This window comes from Panthera uncia (genome assembly GCF_023721935.1).
Source record: "Panthera uncia isolate 11264 chromosome A3 unlocalized genomic scaffold, Puncia_PCG_1.0 HiC_scaffold_11, whole genome shotgun sequence".
NCBI classification, from domain to species: Eukaryota; Metazoa; Chordata; class Mammalia; order Carnivora; family Felidae; genus Panthera; species Panthera uncia.
The window spans coordinates 15417565-15431562 of NW_026057578.1; the positions used below are offsets into that span (position 1 = coordinate 15417565).

Here is a 13998-nt window from a genome sequence, read left to right on the forward strand (position 1 = left end):
ACAATTGTGGTGGTCAAATGACATACCATCATCACCTTGCATGGATTACATTTTTACTGGAAACCTCGACGGCTGTCACTGAAAACACAATGAGTAAGACATCCTTCCTATTTCCCAAACCCACCTGTTTCTTCACACTGTCTTGGTGAAAAAACATCAACATCACAGGACCACCTGATATAGCAAAGTAGCTGAATGCTCTAGCTGCCAAAAGACACTTGGGAACCATTGCAATGTGAAAGTAAATAAAACTTAAAAAAAAAAAAAAAGTCTATGCAGAACACACAAAAAATTTCCATTCCATCAGAATCCCTTATATTGTCAAACTAGTATAATAATCCTTAAATGTTACAATTTTTTTTTTTTTTTTTTTGTCAGAGAAAGGCAACCATTGACCCTGTGTGGAGTCCTGACTGCTGCTTCTTTTTCCTCACAGTTAAACTTTTGATTCATTAGGGTGGTGAAGGCTTGGTCCCAGGGGATAAAACATGGTGGTCCAAGCACTCAGCATTCCTATTCCTTCTGCTGGTGACTGAAGTGGTAATAAGCACATGACCTAGCTCTGGCCAATGAAATTTGAGGGGAATTCTGTGGAAGGGATTCTGGGAGAGACTTTCTTCCCTGATAAATCAGACGGTAGCACACAAGAAGGCCCATTTTTACTCGCCACTTCCTTTCCTACTTTGATTACTATTACATAAGGCATGATGCTGGAAAGTAATGTAGCCATCTTGAAATAGAGAACTACACAAATAGCTAACCCATTATCAAGCCAATTAACCATTCTGGAATCTTTCACCCCAGATTTATTATTACTTAGTTATTAAATGCCCTTATTGGTTAGCCATTGCTAGTTGGGTACTCTATTACTTTCATCCAAAGTTATTCTTGATACACTAGGTCCCATATGTATGAAAATGTCTGTATTTCACCTCCTCTTTGGAATCGGTTGTGCTGGATACAGAGTTCGTAGACAATAGCTTTCCCTCAGCACCTTTTCTGCAGTTTTCCAGCTTCTATTGCTGCCAAGAAGTTGGCTACCATTGGATTATCATTTTTCATAGGTAATCTCTCTGTAGTATCCAGATTTCCTCTTTATCCTTAACATTCTACAATTTTACTATAACTAGGAGTTGATTTATTTGATACTTCATAAGTTTCTTTGATCTGAAGGCACATGTTTTTCTTCAAGTCTGGAAATTCTCAGCCTTATCTATTTCCTATCTTTTCCACTATCTCCTAGAATTCCTACTGGACCCATACTGCACCTCCTCAATCCACGTTGCCCTCTTGATTTCTAACACCATGTTTCTCTGTCCTGCATTTTGTGATCAGTCTCATTTCTACCTTTCCATTCACAAATTCATTCAGCTTGTCTAGTTTACTGCTTATCCAAATTATTGGGCCTCCTGAACTTCAATCATTATAGTTTTCATTGTCAAGATTCCCAACTTTAATTTTTCATGGAGCTAACTGTTCATGTTCATAACCAGGTGCTCTTCTTTCAAGGACGTTATTCTGTGTCTTCTCTTTTTGAAAATCGAAAACATGGGGGCGCCTGGGTGGCGCAGTCGGTTAAGCGTCCGACTTCAGCCAGGTCACGATCTCGCGGTCCGTGAGTTCGAGCCCCGCGTCAGGCTCTGGGCTGACGGCTCGGAGCCTGGAGCCTGCTTCAGATTCTGTGTCTCCCTCTCTCTCTTCCCCTCCCCCGTTCATGCTCTGTCTCTCTCTGTCCCAAAAATAAATTAAAAAAAAAAAAAAAAAAGAAAAAAACGTTGAAAATCGAAAACATGTTAAATCCCTTTTGAGATTGCTCCACTATTTCTATTTCCTTGGGTGTGAATTCTCCCACTTGTTAGTTCTGATCATTATTTCATGGCAGCAGATTTCCATGCAGGAGTTTCCTTTTATCTTGAATAATTTTCCTCTACACAATGCTAACTGCCATGACCAGCTCATGATGCCATGGTGGTTTCATGGTTCTTTCAGCCCCATCATCTAGGCTGTACAACTTAAACTTGGTCCCCCGTTAGGAGATGGGAGTTGTTGCCTCTCTAAGATCCCATACCTGAAAGCATCTGTGCCCAGTTCCTATTGTCAAACAGGTACCTCCACTTTTTCCCCAGGCCACAGGCAAATGATACTTTCTAGTGGTGTTTGGGCAAATTTATTTCAACTTTAGCTCATAGATGGGGAGCCTCATCCATCCCACAGCTTCATGTAGGAAGCCCACCTGCAATCTCCTGACAAGGACAAGGCAAGCTTTCCCCACCCCCTTATTATTACACATCTTTTCCATCCCTGGTCCGTAGCTGGCCATGTGTCCTTTTATCTAAACCTTTAATTTTCATTCATTAGTTTTATCTGTTTGAAATGGAAAGAGAGATCTCTGCATGTGCTCACTCAGCAATCTTGACCAGAACACTCTCTATGCCTCCCTATGCTCCCTTGAGAGCAAGGAATACTCCGAGAGTTCATATAACAATTAAGATTCGTGATTTCCACGTACTTCATTTCCAGTAACCTGAAGAGAATTTAGAAGGCTTCAGCAATTGTTCGCACTTTTAGGCCAGTTCCATAAGACCAGATTCCCTACCAAAAAACTACAGTGAATTTTAACTGGCAGAGAACAAAAATGGTGGGGAAGTAGGGGTTTCATACAAGCCATACAAGGCAAGGATCAATTTGGAAAAAAACAAATAATACAGTGTCTGAAGCCAAAGTAACTTGATACAAGTCTTAACAATACCACTCACTAGCTATGAAACCATGGGCAAGATGTTTTTGTTACTACCCGCTGATAAAAACTTCAATGAGTCAAGGTGTAAAACTTTTAAGTATAACAGAAGGACAAAAGGTGCTAGGCTGGCACTCAAAACACTTTCCAAGCATGGTCCACTCATTCTGGTCTGGAGCTTTGGCTCCACTCTGCCACAGATCCACAGCGTTTCTTCCATACACAGAAGGACCACGGCCTCCAGAATCCAATACAGTCCGTCAGCCAGAGCTCATTTCACAAGACACAAGTCAGTGAGTGTTCACAATCTATTTGTTTTCCAGAACAATGTAAGGATGGCGTGGCAGTTTGTGTTTAGACAGAAAAGGGCAGCTAAGGTCTTCCTTTAGGATTCTGTTAGTTAAATGAAACTTGTTCAGGTTCATTCAGCTATGATGACAGAAATCCAAGCATCTGTGGTATCACTTAAAAGAACAATACGGTGATAGCACGGGGAGAAAGATCTGAAGCTTTATGCCAATTTTCTTGCTGGTTATATCTCTATAGGGAAATTTCCAAGTTCCTCAATGAAGACATGCATAGGTCTAAAAGACAATTAAAAACAATCGTAATTAGCTTAGTTTTCCCTTACGCTACGTTCCTGATCTATTCTCTGTCTGTAGTTTTCTTTTGGCGTTCCCCAAACCCAATCAACCCAAAGGAGTTTAGAGCTCCCTTCAAGAACACCTAAATATACTGGAAGAGTTAAGATTAACTTTAACTTGACATGGTAAGGTCTGAAAAATGCTTCAGTTGATAGACATAAAAATAAAATACTCATGGTTGCCACTTATTGAGGACTTACTCTGTGACAAGCACCTGCTCAGTACTTTACCCCCATTACCTCATATAATACTTGACTTAACCCAAATGAGGGAGATACTAATGTCTGCACTTTATAGCTGAAGTTTACGAAGCTTCAAAATATTAAATAATTTGCTCAAGCTCCCTCGTTTATTGTGACTAAAAAACAGTAGAGCAAGAGTTTTAACGCAGCTCTAATTTCAGAGTCCACACCTTTACGACTGTAACACATTTCTATTAAAACTGAAAGAAACAAGTTACTTACATATTCAGTGATGCCTACCATGTTTATCTTATTCAAAGCATAACCTGTCAGCACTGTTAGATTAAGGGCTTTGGACTCATTTCCTTGAGGAAAAGAGCAAGGATACCAAGCTAAAGCTGAAAAGGGCAGGCAAGAGATGTAGAGGGACTGTCATTTTTCCATACCTTTAAGGATGCCAAGTCAACTTGCAGTCTTCAGATTCATCTTGTACTTGTCTTTTCACAGCACAGCTGGTGTCCCCTTTTACTTCCCTTCTCTGCTTGATGTCTTGTTTGATTCCAAAGAGTATTTCTCCAACTTACAAAGAGATGACTAATGTTTTTTACAAGGAGGCAATCCATGAAAACCTATGCCATGTAATCCACGATCAGGGTTAACATTATTGCTGACCTATATTAGACATAAATACCACTAAACTCCAAAATAAAATATGGAAGACTTGATTTCAAGAAGCACACAGTACTTAAACAGACATTTTTAAAAGCTAATGTTTCAAGTCTTCTATTGAACTAAAAGCACTCTCAAGAGACTAAACACACACACACACACACACACACACACACACACACACACACAGACACCTGCTTATTTCTGCAGAAACTGTCACTGGAGGATACACAAAAAAACCACTATACTGATTGCTACTGGGTAGCTGAGAGACAGAAGTAGAATGTGGATTTTCCTCATTGTATACACTCCTTTGCTTTTGAATTCTGAATCCTATGAATTGATTACCTATTCAAAAACTAACAACATAATAAAAAATGTCTCTCACATTTTAATATCTGGTCATTACAGAAAATGAAATAAATAGATTAAGGGTACAATGAAAAGGATATGTAAAGGTATAAAAAATTATGCTGTAACCTTTATTGCATCATGAAAGTCAATGACAGCCACTATCCACTACTAATTACCATTTCAGCAGTATTTTATAAACCCATTCACATATCTGGGTTTTAAGAACTCGTTCCCAACCTGGGATTTTCAATCTATTGGAAGTTATAAAGGTAGTCACAGTCCCTGATTTACTATATTTCACAAAGCTACACTAACCAAAATGCTGAATTCCATTTTTTTATTGAAACAAGTTATTGCATGTTGATCAGAAACTATGAACAGCAAATAAAAATGTACGATCAACAAAAATTCTTGAAGTATAAGCTAGTTAGTGCTGTTACATAGATAAAATCACGTAACCCATGGATTCTATAAGAGAGAAAGTAATGGATGCCGTTGGTGTGAAAGAGACCAGAAATCAATGGATCTGTCTACAATGGTGACTAGGAGAGAGAGGAAAAGGGTATTTCAAGCTGTAAGCTGACCTTCCTCCTGACCCAGAGCAGTGCCATACACAACATTTCTGTCCCTCCTCCTCAGGTGTATGAACTATTGACATGGGAAAGGTGCAGCTACTTCCAGTGTTAGGGGAAGAAAAAGACTGGGACCTACTGGTCCACCTGTTTGTTCTGTACACTTACCCTTCTCCAAGTTTCTCTAAGACATCAAATACTTCTTCTGGCTGTTTAGTTAAACTATCTTCATCCAACTTTTTCAGCTGCCTGTGAATGAAGAAATAAAAACATAAAATACATTTTATTTACCAGCAACTAGACCACAAAATACATTATTTATATTAAAATTAGCATCTTAGGGATTTCTCTACAAAGTCTTCACTAGTGAACATGAAAGACAAGCTAAGAGACTTTTTTTAAGTTTTTTATTTATTTAAGTAATCGCTACACCCAGCGTGGGGTTTGAACTCACGACCCTGAGATCAAGAGTCGCATGCTCTTTTGACTGAGCCAGCCAGACACCCCCAGCTAAAAGACTTTTAAGGGACGCTGAAGGGCGGCTCTATGGCAGTGCTGCACGTGTTCTGGCTCCCTCTGATGAGCATAATCAGGACCAGAGGGTAGACAGCTACCAAGAGTCAGATTTCAGTTCAACAGGTATAAGAAACTTTCTAACAGTAAAAGTTGTTCTGAAATGGTTTAGACAGCCTTAAAAAGTCCCTAGTTCCCCATCATTGGAGAATTTAAACAGAAAATGAATCATCATGTGGCTAAAATGCTACAGAGTGGGTTCAAGCGTTAGAGGGAACCTTTAAATCCATTTAAATCTTGAGATGCCATGAATTAAAATGGCATAACTATCTCTTCAAAAAAGATGTTTAATGTAAGGTTAACTATGAATTGAAATATGGTCTCAGCCTGGAGGCCAAGGAAGACAGAGTCTCTCACCCTTCATTAGCAAGATTTTGGCAATTTGGTCAAAACATAGAGATTCTACAGGTATCACAGAAACAGAAAGGGGAAGGTATACACTTAGACATGATCAAAAGTGAAAAATAACTACGCAGCTAGGAATTTCAAATAGTCTCACAGGGACTCTTCCACGAGCAGCAGTGTACCTCTGATGAGTCCCAAAAATCAAAGACATATGGGTGCTTGTAACTTCCAGATAATTTTTCAGACTATGCCAGACATAGTATAAATAACAAACACAGGAGGTTAAAAATTAACAGTATTTTTTTAAAACTCTGAGACCTCTGAAAATTATTAATGGGCTTAAGGAAGAAGCTTGCCAAGGAGTATCTGTGTGTGTATACGTGTGCATCTTCTACACAATGGCTTCCTGAAACTACAAAAGACAACAAAGAAAAGACAGCTCAGGAAATGGTGAAATATGGAAGTAGTAACACTAGAGATTTCTTTGTAGAGAGAAGGTTCAAACTAGCTGGACAATACCAATTTTTACATGAAAAGACTTGAATTACACATGCACGCGCACACACACACACACACCTTCCTGGAAAAAATAGCAAAACCAAAAGAAAAGACAAAAAAGAAATCCCTGAACACATCAAGTATATCCATCCATAACCACTGATCTCTAAAGGACAATCTTTTATAATTCTGTAAATGTCAAGACTATGTACTAGAGAAATGGAGAAATGCTCCACGTCAGTAATTGCCACAACTTGAAAATTAACAAAATGCCCACTGCGACCTTTGAAAATCAAAAGGTCCTAAATATTAAATTCCAATGACATCATAAAAACTAGCTTCAAAACAAAAAGGGCTGAAGTGAAACTCCTCTTAAAGTTCAGAAGCAACATGTCTATGAACTCAGAAGTTAGAAAGAACATCGCATAAACCAAGGGAGGCGGGAGGCAGGGGGCGGGGAAGCACTGAATTTATAACTGTATAAACAATGGACAATACCTCATTCCTCAAGTATAATTAAACAGCTTATATAAAGGAAGATCAAATGTGTTCCTCTGAAGTGTTGACTTTGTGGTCTGCAAAAAAACAAAACTCACGATTTCAACTACTCTGAGACCACAACATAACAAAGGAAACTGCCACTGCCGTGACAGAAACAGCTGCAAGCGCCTGATAATCCTCGGACAGAAGAACTTTATATACCTGCTCAGGCAGTTCTCTGAAACAATCGAAGTGGGGTTTTTGTTTGTTTTTGATCTGGGCTTAAACGTCTTTATTTCTCTGGTGCCTCACAACCCAGAAGTGGTCGATAAATATTTCCTAAATTGATCAATGAACATCATGATGGGAATCCTAAGCTTTTACCAGGAATCCTTGCGAGTTTTCAAAAGAACAGAATTCCACCCTGAAAAGGGTTAGCAGGTTATCAACGATTAAGATTACTATGGAAAATCTTTTGGTAAGTGACTCTTAATGACATTTATACCATAAATTTTCATGGAAGAAGCACAAAACAGCCCCGACTGATGATTCAGCTCTCAGCTGGGACTTCCCCAAGTCATAGGTAGTTTCATTGCTTGCTCATAAAAGAACAGGCCTGGCCAACACAGCCTCCATGGACCAAACACGGGCAGATGCTCCTCTCCTAAGTCAGATGGCCACATGGACAGCCAAGCATCCCAGAAATGCTCTCTGCATCCTCCACCACGCTATTATTATCTGACACCAATTCACTTTTTTAAAAATCATAAACTCCTACATAAGCCATCAACTTTAATCTCTCATCACTCAGTCACACGCAAATGAACGCAGAGAGGATTTCCTGCATTGAGACTGCAATCCCTTGTTGGGAACACATACCAACCGAATCTCTGACAAGACACCTGTACCTTTCCAAACACAAACAAGGGTGTTTAAGAAGTAGTTACTCACAAGTCTGGCTAATTCTGAAGCCTCTTTCTCCCATCTTAGAACTCTTGTAAGGTTCATTTTATTAATGTATACTTACCCCTCTTTCCATTCAGAATTTGATAATGGTTACAACAAATGTGTAAGATAAATTGATGACTTTTTTAATGATCATAAAAATCAGTATGTTCTCCCTCCCCAAATTCATATGTTGAAGTCCTAAATGCCAAGACCTCAGAATGTGACTTTATTTGGAGACAGGGCCTTTAAAGAGGTAATAAAGGTAAAATGAGGTCACATAGGTGGGCCCTAACTCAATAAGACTGGTGTCCTTATAGGAGGTAAGGACACAGATAGGAACAGAGGAAAGACCATGTGAAGGCACAGGAAGGAGACAGCCATCTGCAAGCCAGGGAGACAGGCCTCAAGGAAACAGCCTTCTCAGGTTATCAACCTGATCTCAGACTTCTAGCCTCCAGAACTCTAAGAAAATAAATTTCTGCCATTTCAATCACCCAGTGTGTGAAACGGACATGGCAGTCCTAACAAATGCAAGTAATAAAGTTCATCTGCTGATGAGGTTCACCTAAGATGAGCAATTCATTCAAGAATTCAGCCCTGCAGGGGCGCCTGGGTTGCTCAGTTGGTTGAGCATCCGGGCTCAGGTCACAGTCCCACAGTCTGTGGGTTTGAGGCCTGCGTCGGGCTCTGTGCTGACAGCTCGGAGCCCGGAGCCTGATTCCGATTCTGTGTCTCCCTCTCACTCTGCCCCTCCCCTGCTTGCACTCTGTCTCTGTCTCTCAAAAATAAATAAATGGTAAAAAAAAAAAAAAAAAAAAAAAAAAAAAAAAAAAAAAAAAAAAAAAAGAATTCAGCCCTGCAGTGCTCTCCTCTTGCACATTTCATAAATTTCTGAAAATCCAAAAGGTGCGGGAATGAGTGTGCCAAAATGCACAAAGGTTGACTCTTTTGCCCAAGCTAATATAACACAAGGCAAAGGTAGAAACAAAACTCAGATTCCTAATCCTCTTTTCAATTAAACCAAGACCTCGGAAGAACAATGAATAGATTTCGGAAAGAAATATAACCCGTGTACATTTATAACTGGATCACTATGGTGCTTCAGCAAATACTTGCTAACATACACAGGCCCTGTGGAACCGGGATCCTTCCACAGAAGCATCAGACTGAGGCAGTTAAGAGCATGGACTTTGGACCCGATCGCCTGGTTTAAAATCCCAGGTCTGCCCCTTACTAACTGTGGAACCTCCCACAAATCACTTAAACTCTTTGTGCCTCAGTTTAATCACCTGTGAAACAGAAATATGGAGATAACCACCTCATAGGGTTGTTGTGACAATCAAAAGAGTCATAAGAAGTTGAATCACGTGAAATTACCATTTTCATAGGTCAATTTCAAGAGGCTCATCAGGAGACATGGAAAGCACTGGGAAGGTGTCTGGCTCCCAGTAAGTGCCGTTTGGGTAAGAATCATTATTATTTCCGTCTCAGCACACTAGAGTGGGGTGATTATGAGTCCACCCCAACCAGCTATTTGCCTTCCGCAGTGTTTGCGTACTTCAAACAAACACCAAGTGTGCAGCCCAGGCTGCCAATCCCTTCCCTTCACCTCTCCTTTGCCCCACACTCCCACACGCAGAACACTTCCTACTTTAGTGTTCGCTCTGCTGCAGGAAGTTAGAGGTCTCTGTGAAATAGAAGCTAACTACACTGCACCCCAGAGAAGCATGACTCCCTTGATCTCTGCACTCTACTTTTCTCCAGATGTGGCAGACTGACATAAGATCCTGGTGTCCACAGAGCAAATCAATGATACAACTATAACCAGCCCAAGAGTTCAGACTTTCTAGGATCTGCTACCTCCCCAATCTTGACTTAAAACAATTCCAGGTAGTAGTAGGATCTGGAGCTGATACAAAACAATAGAGGCCTGAAAAGGGCCCAGTCTGGTCAGGTCACGACCCAGACCTGGAGCAAAGAAGGAAATACACAGAGCTGTGTCGCAACTCTTCTGGGTCTCAATTTGCCCATCTTGAAAACCTCCTCTTATTTCCTTATTTCCTTCCCAGTGGCAGATTTGAAAAGCTGAGGAGAACATGAGGAAAGCTAGGAAGGCACTGGGCATCAGGAATGAAAGATGCCATCATCATCCTAGAGTGGGGACACTATCCAGCAAATCTTCCTAAATGCTACCCTCCACAAAGCCTTCCCTTGCTGGACCTTCAACCTTTCTCGGCACGCCTTCCGCCTTAGGCGCAAAGCTTTTCCCCTCAACAGATCCTCCCCACTGCACCCCTCAGGTGGGACCCCTTCCCTTAGAAAGTGCATCCAGCCTTCCTCTGCTTGTTCCTGATCCATACCTTGGACCTCTCTAGGTTCCCATCCTGCTTCAGCATCCCCCACCCCCCACCTCCCCGCTACCTCGATGAATCCCTCCTAGGACAGCCTCCCCGCAAGAACCCCCGCCTTGAGCAGGTGCTCTCCCTAACTTGTCCCCACGTCCCTCAGTAGCTGCTCCCTTCAGCAGCGCCCCCCTTCCGCCGGGATGTCCCTCCACAGCAAGCGCTCTCCCCAACCAGGCCCACGTTTATTCCCCTGGGCGCGCGCTCCCCTCTGCCGGACCCCCTCCCGGGAGAGATTTCCCCCACCCCCCCAACTCAGCAGGTGCCCATCAGCCGGATAGCCTCGCCCCGCGGGTCCACCCCTACGGGGGCGCACCTGGTGCCTCCCCTCTGCCAGTTCCCGCCTTTCCCTCTCCCCACCCCCTGCCTCTTAGCCAGCGGCCCCTTACCGGCGCGGCGGGTTCCTCAGCTGCACCGTCTCCATGGCGCTGCCGGCAGCCGCCCAGACCCGCTCACTGCTCCATCCTCCCCCGGGACCTCCCCGAGTCCGCCCCGCAGACCCTCCCACACTTCCGCTTTCCGCCCCCACCGGAAGCGGCGCGCGCCGCGGGAGCGGGGCGGGGCGGCAAGGACCGGGCTTGAGCCACGTGGTGTGGACTTGAGTCACGTGGCGCTCGGGGCGCGGCCAAGGAACCCGGAGCTCCCTGCGCTAGGCCGGAATCTGTGGGCCATCCTGCCTCGGTGCAGAGTTACTCTGAGTTAATTCTGTGCTTACCGAGCTCCGTGTGTGTGGCGCTGCGCTAGGCTCTAGGTACGTAATAGTCAAGATCTAGAGGGGTCCTACCTTTTTCTGCAATTTACGTCGTAGAAAAGATAGTTACTAGACTGGTAGTTAACATAGTGATAAGTGATGATAGACAACTGTGATATGAGAACCTAACCAACGCCAGTAGGATCAGGAAAACTCTGAGAAGGCTGGAACGAACGGGCATTCATTCAATATATATCTAGCATCTGCTCTGGGCCAAGCACAGTACTAGGTGCCGCACAGTGAGCAAAATAAAATTTCTGCCCTCATGGATCTTAACATTCAAGTGAGAAAGGCAATAAACGTAAAAACAAACAAACAAACAAAAACAAACTGACTAAAATGAGAGTGGAAGTCATACTAATGTGTTTAAGATTTTACGCACTCAGTCTGGGGCTTCAACTCACAACCCAGAGATCAAGAATCAGATGCTTCACCTACTAAGGCCAGCCAACTGCCCCTAGTCACACTAATATTTTTTAAAAGAGTATTTAAGGCAGAGGGAACAGTAAGGACAAAGATTTGTGTTAGAAGTTGGCATGTTTGGAGCAGAATGAATAAGGAAAAGTAGGAGATGAGGTAGGAGCTGTGGCCAGAATCAGATTGAAAATGGGCCATGTACAGATACAAAAAATTACTAGAAGTTAGTTAGCTGTACCATTAGCTATCACTATGTAACAGACCACCCCAAAGCCCAATGGTTTAAACAGTTTCCAGCTTTTGGTTATTATAAATAAAAGTTATGATCATTTGTATACAAGTGTTTGTATGGACATAGAGATAGGCATACATACATTTCATTTCTCTTGGGTAAATATACAGGTGAGAAATTGCTGTGCCATAGAAGATACATGTTTAATGTGCTAAGAAACTTTTTCAAGGTGATTACACTATTTTTCATTTCTACCAACCATGTATATGAGTTTCAATTGTTCTATATCATGTACACTCGGTATGATCAGTCTTTGCAATTTTGGCCAATCAGATAGGCGTGTAATAGTGTCTCATCATTTTTAATTTGCACTTCTGTAAGGACTAATGATGTTGAGCATCTTTTCAAGTGCTTGTCATCTGTATATTTACTGAAGTATCTGTTCAAGCCTTTTGTCCTTCTTAAAACTAGATTGTTTTTCTTATTATTGATTTTTTTTTGAGTTTTTAATATTCTGGATGTATGTCCTTTATCATGTACGTGATTTGCAAATATTTTCTGAGGTTTGTATTTTCATTTTCTTAACAGTCTCATTTGAAGAACAGAAATTTTAATTTTTATTAAGTCCAATTAATCAATTTTTTTTTCATTTGTGAGTCATACTTTTGATGTCAAACCTAAGAAATCTTGAGGAGACCAACCCTGCAAGCTCACTTCCCAGGTTCCCATGTCAGCTGACTTCTGGCTGGTTTCAGTGGAGGGCAGAACTGAGAGAGAAGCCAGACTCTTTCTCTGCCTTCTTTGCTTCTGATTAAGTATCCAACAGTAACCTTCTCTTCAGCTCCTCCTAGAGTGGCCTGACATAGCTCCAGCTTCCATTCTGCTGCGGCTTCTGAACTCTGTAAATATCACCATTTCCTTCTTATATCCAACTCCTAGGCAGAGTAGTTCCTTCCTGCTACTGCTGTCCTTTGGGCTCCCTCACTATTCTCTGTTGGCATCTTGGCTCCTCTGTCATCAAAACAATTCCCTCAATTCTTTTTTTTTATATACAAATCAAAGCCACACTGAGGTACCACCTCACACCGGTCAGAGTGGCTACAATGAACAACTCAGGAAACTATAGATGCTGATGAGGATATGGAGAAAAAGGAACCCTCTTGCGCTGTTGGTGGGAATGCAAACTGGTGCAGTCGCTCTGGAAAACGGTGTGGAGTTTCCTCAAAAAATTAGAAATAGACCTACCCTATGGCCCAGCAATAGCACTACTAGGAATTTACCCAAGGGATACAGGAGTGCTGATGCATAGGGTGACATTTACCCCAACGTTTATAGCAGCACTTTCAACAATAGCCAAATTATGGAAAGAGCCTAAATGTCCATAAACTGATGAATGGATAAAGAAGATGTGGTTAATATATACAATGGAATACTACTTGGCAATGAGAAAGAATGAAATCATGCCATTTGCATCAATGTGGATGGAACTGGAGTGTATTATGCTAAGGGAAATAAGTCAGTCAGAGAAAGCCAGATATCATGTGTTTTCACTCATATGTGGATCCTGAGAAACTTAACAGTGTTAAGACCATGAGGGAAGGGAAGGGGGAAAAAATAGTTACAAACAGAGGGGCAGGGAGGTGAACCGTAAGAGACTCTTAAATACAGAGAACAAACAGGGTTGATGGGGGGTGGCGGGGAGGGGAAAATGGGTGATGGGCATTGAGGAGGGCACTCGTTGGGATGAGCACTGGGTGTTGTATGTAAGCCAATTTGACAATAAATTATATTTAAAAAATAAATTCTTTTTTTTAAATATTTATTTATTTATTTTGAGAGAGTCAGGAGGGAGGGGCAGAGAGGAAGAGGGAGAGAGAGAATTCCAAGCAGGCTCTGAACTGTCAGCACGGAGCCCAATGTGGGGCTCGATCCCACAAACTGAGAGATCATGATCCAAGCCAAAATCAAGAGTCAGATACTTAACTGACTGAGCCACCCAGGCGCCCCTTAAATTCTTATTTCAAATCCCTTCTGTAACCCATCTTACTCAGAGTGTGTTTTCAGGTTAGATCATGTTGATACACCTGAGTTGAAAAGCATTCAGAACTGTAAACTGACAAATTACGATGCTGTCTGTACTTCTTTCCCCAAGACTAATTGGTTTATGATTTGAAATCAGCATATAAAAGTATTG

The 13998-nt window shown here is 41.9% G+C and overlaps 1 protein-coding gene across 5 annotated transcripts in view; it reads right to left on the bottom strand.

The window, feature by feature from the left end:
- STK4 (serine/threonine kinase 4) overlaps nt 1–10898 on the bottom strand; it is a 91647-nt gene extending 80749 nt beyond the window's left edge. Inside the window, exons 1-2 of one of the 5 annotated variants that reach the window (XM_049650709.1) lie at nt 10794–10898; nt 5327–5407 (exon numbers count right to left, since the gene is read on the bottom strand). In XM_049650709.1, coding sequence (XP_049506666.1) covers nt 5327–5407; nt 10794–10828 — 116 coding nt within the window. In that variant the 5' untranslated portion in view covers nt 10829–10898. The other 4 variants (XM_049650712.1, XM_049650711.1, XM_049650710.1 and 1 more) reach the window with 4 other exon arrangements.
- Between the last annotated feature and the right edge of the window lie 3100 nt (nt 10899–13998).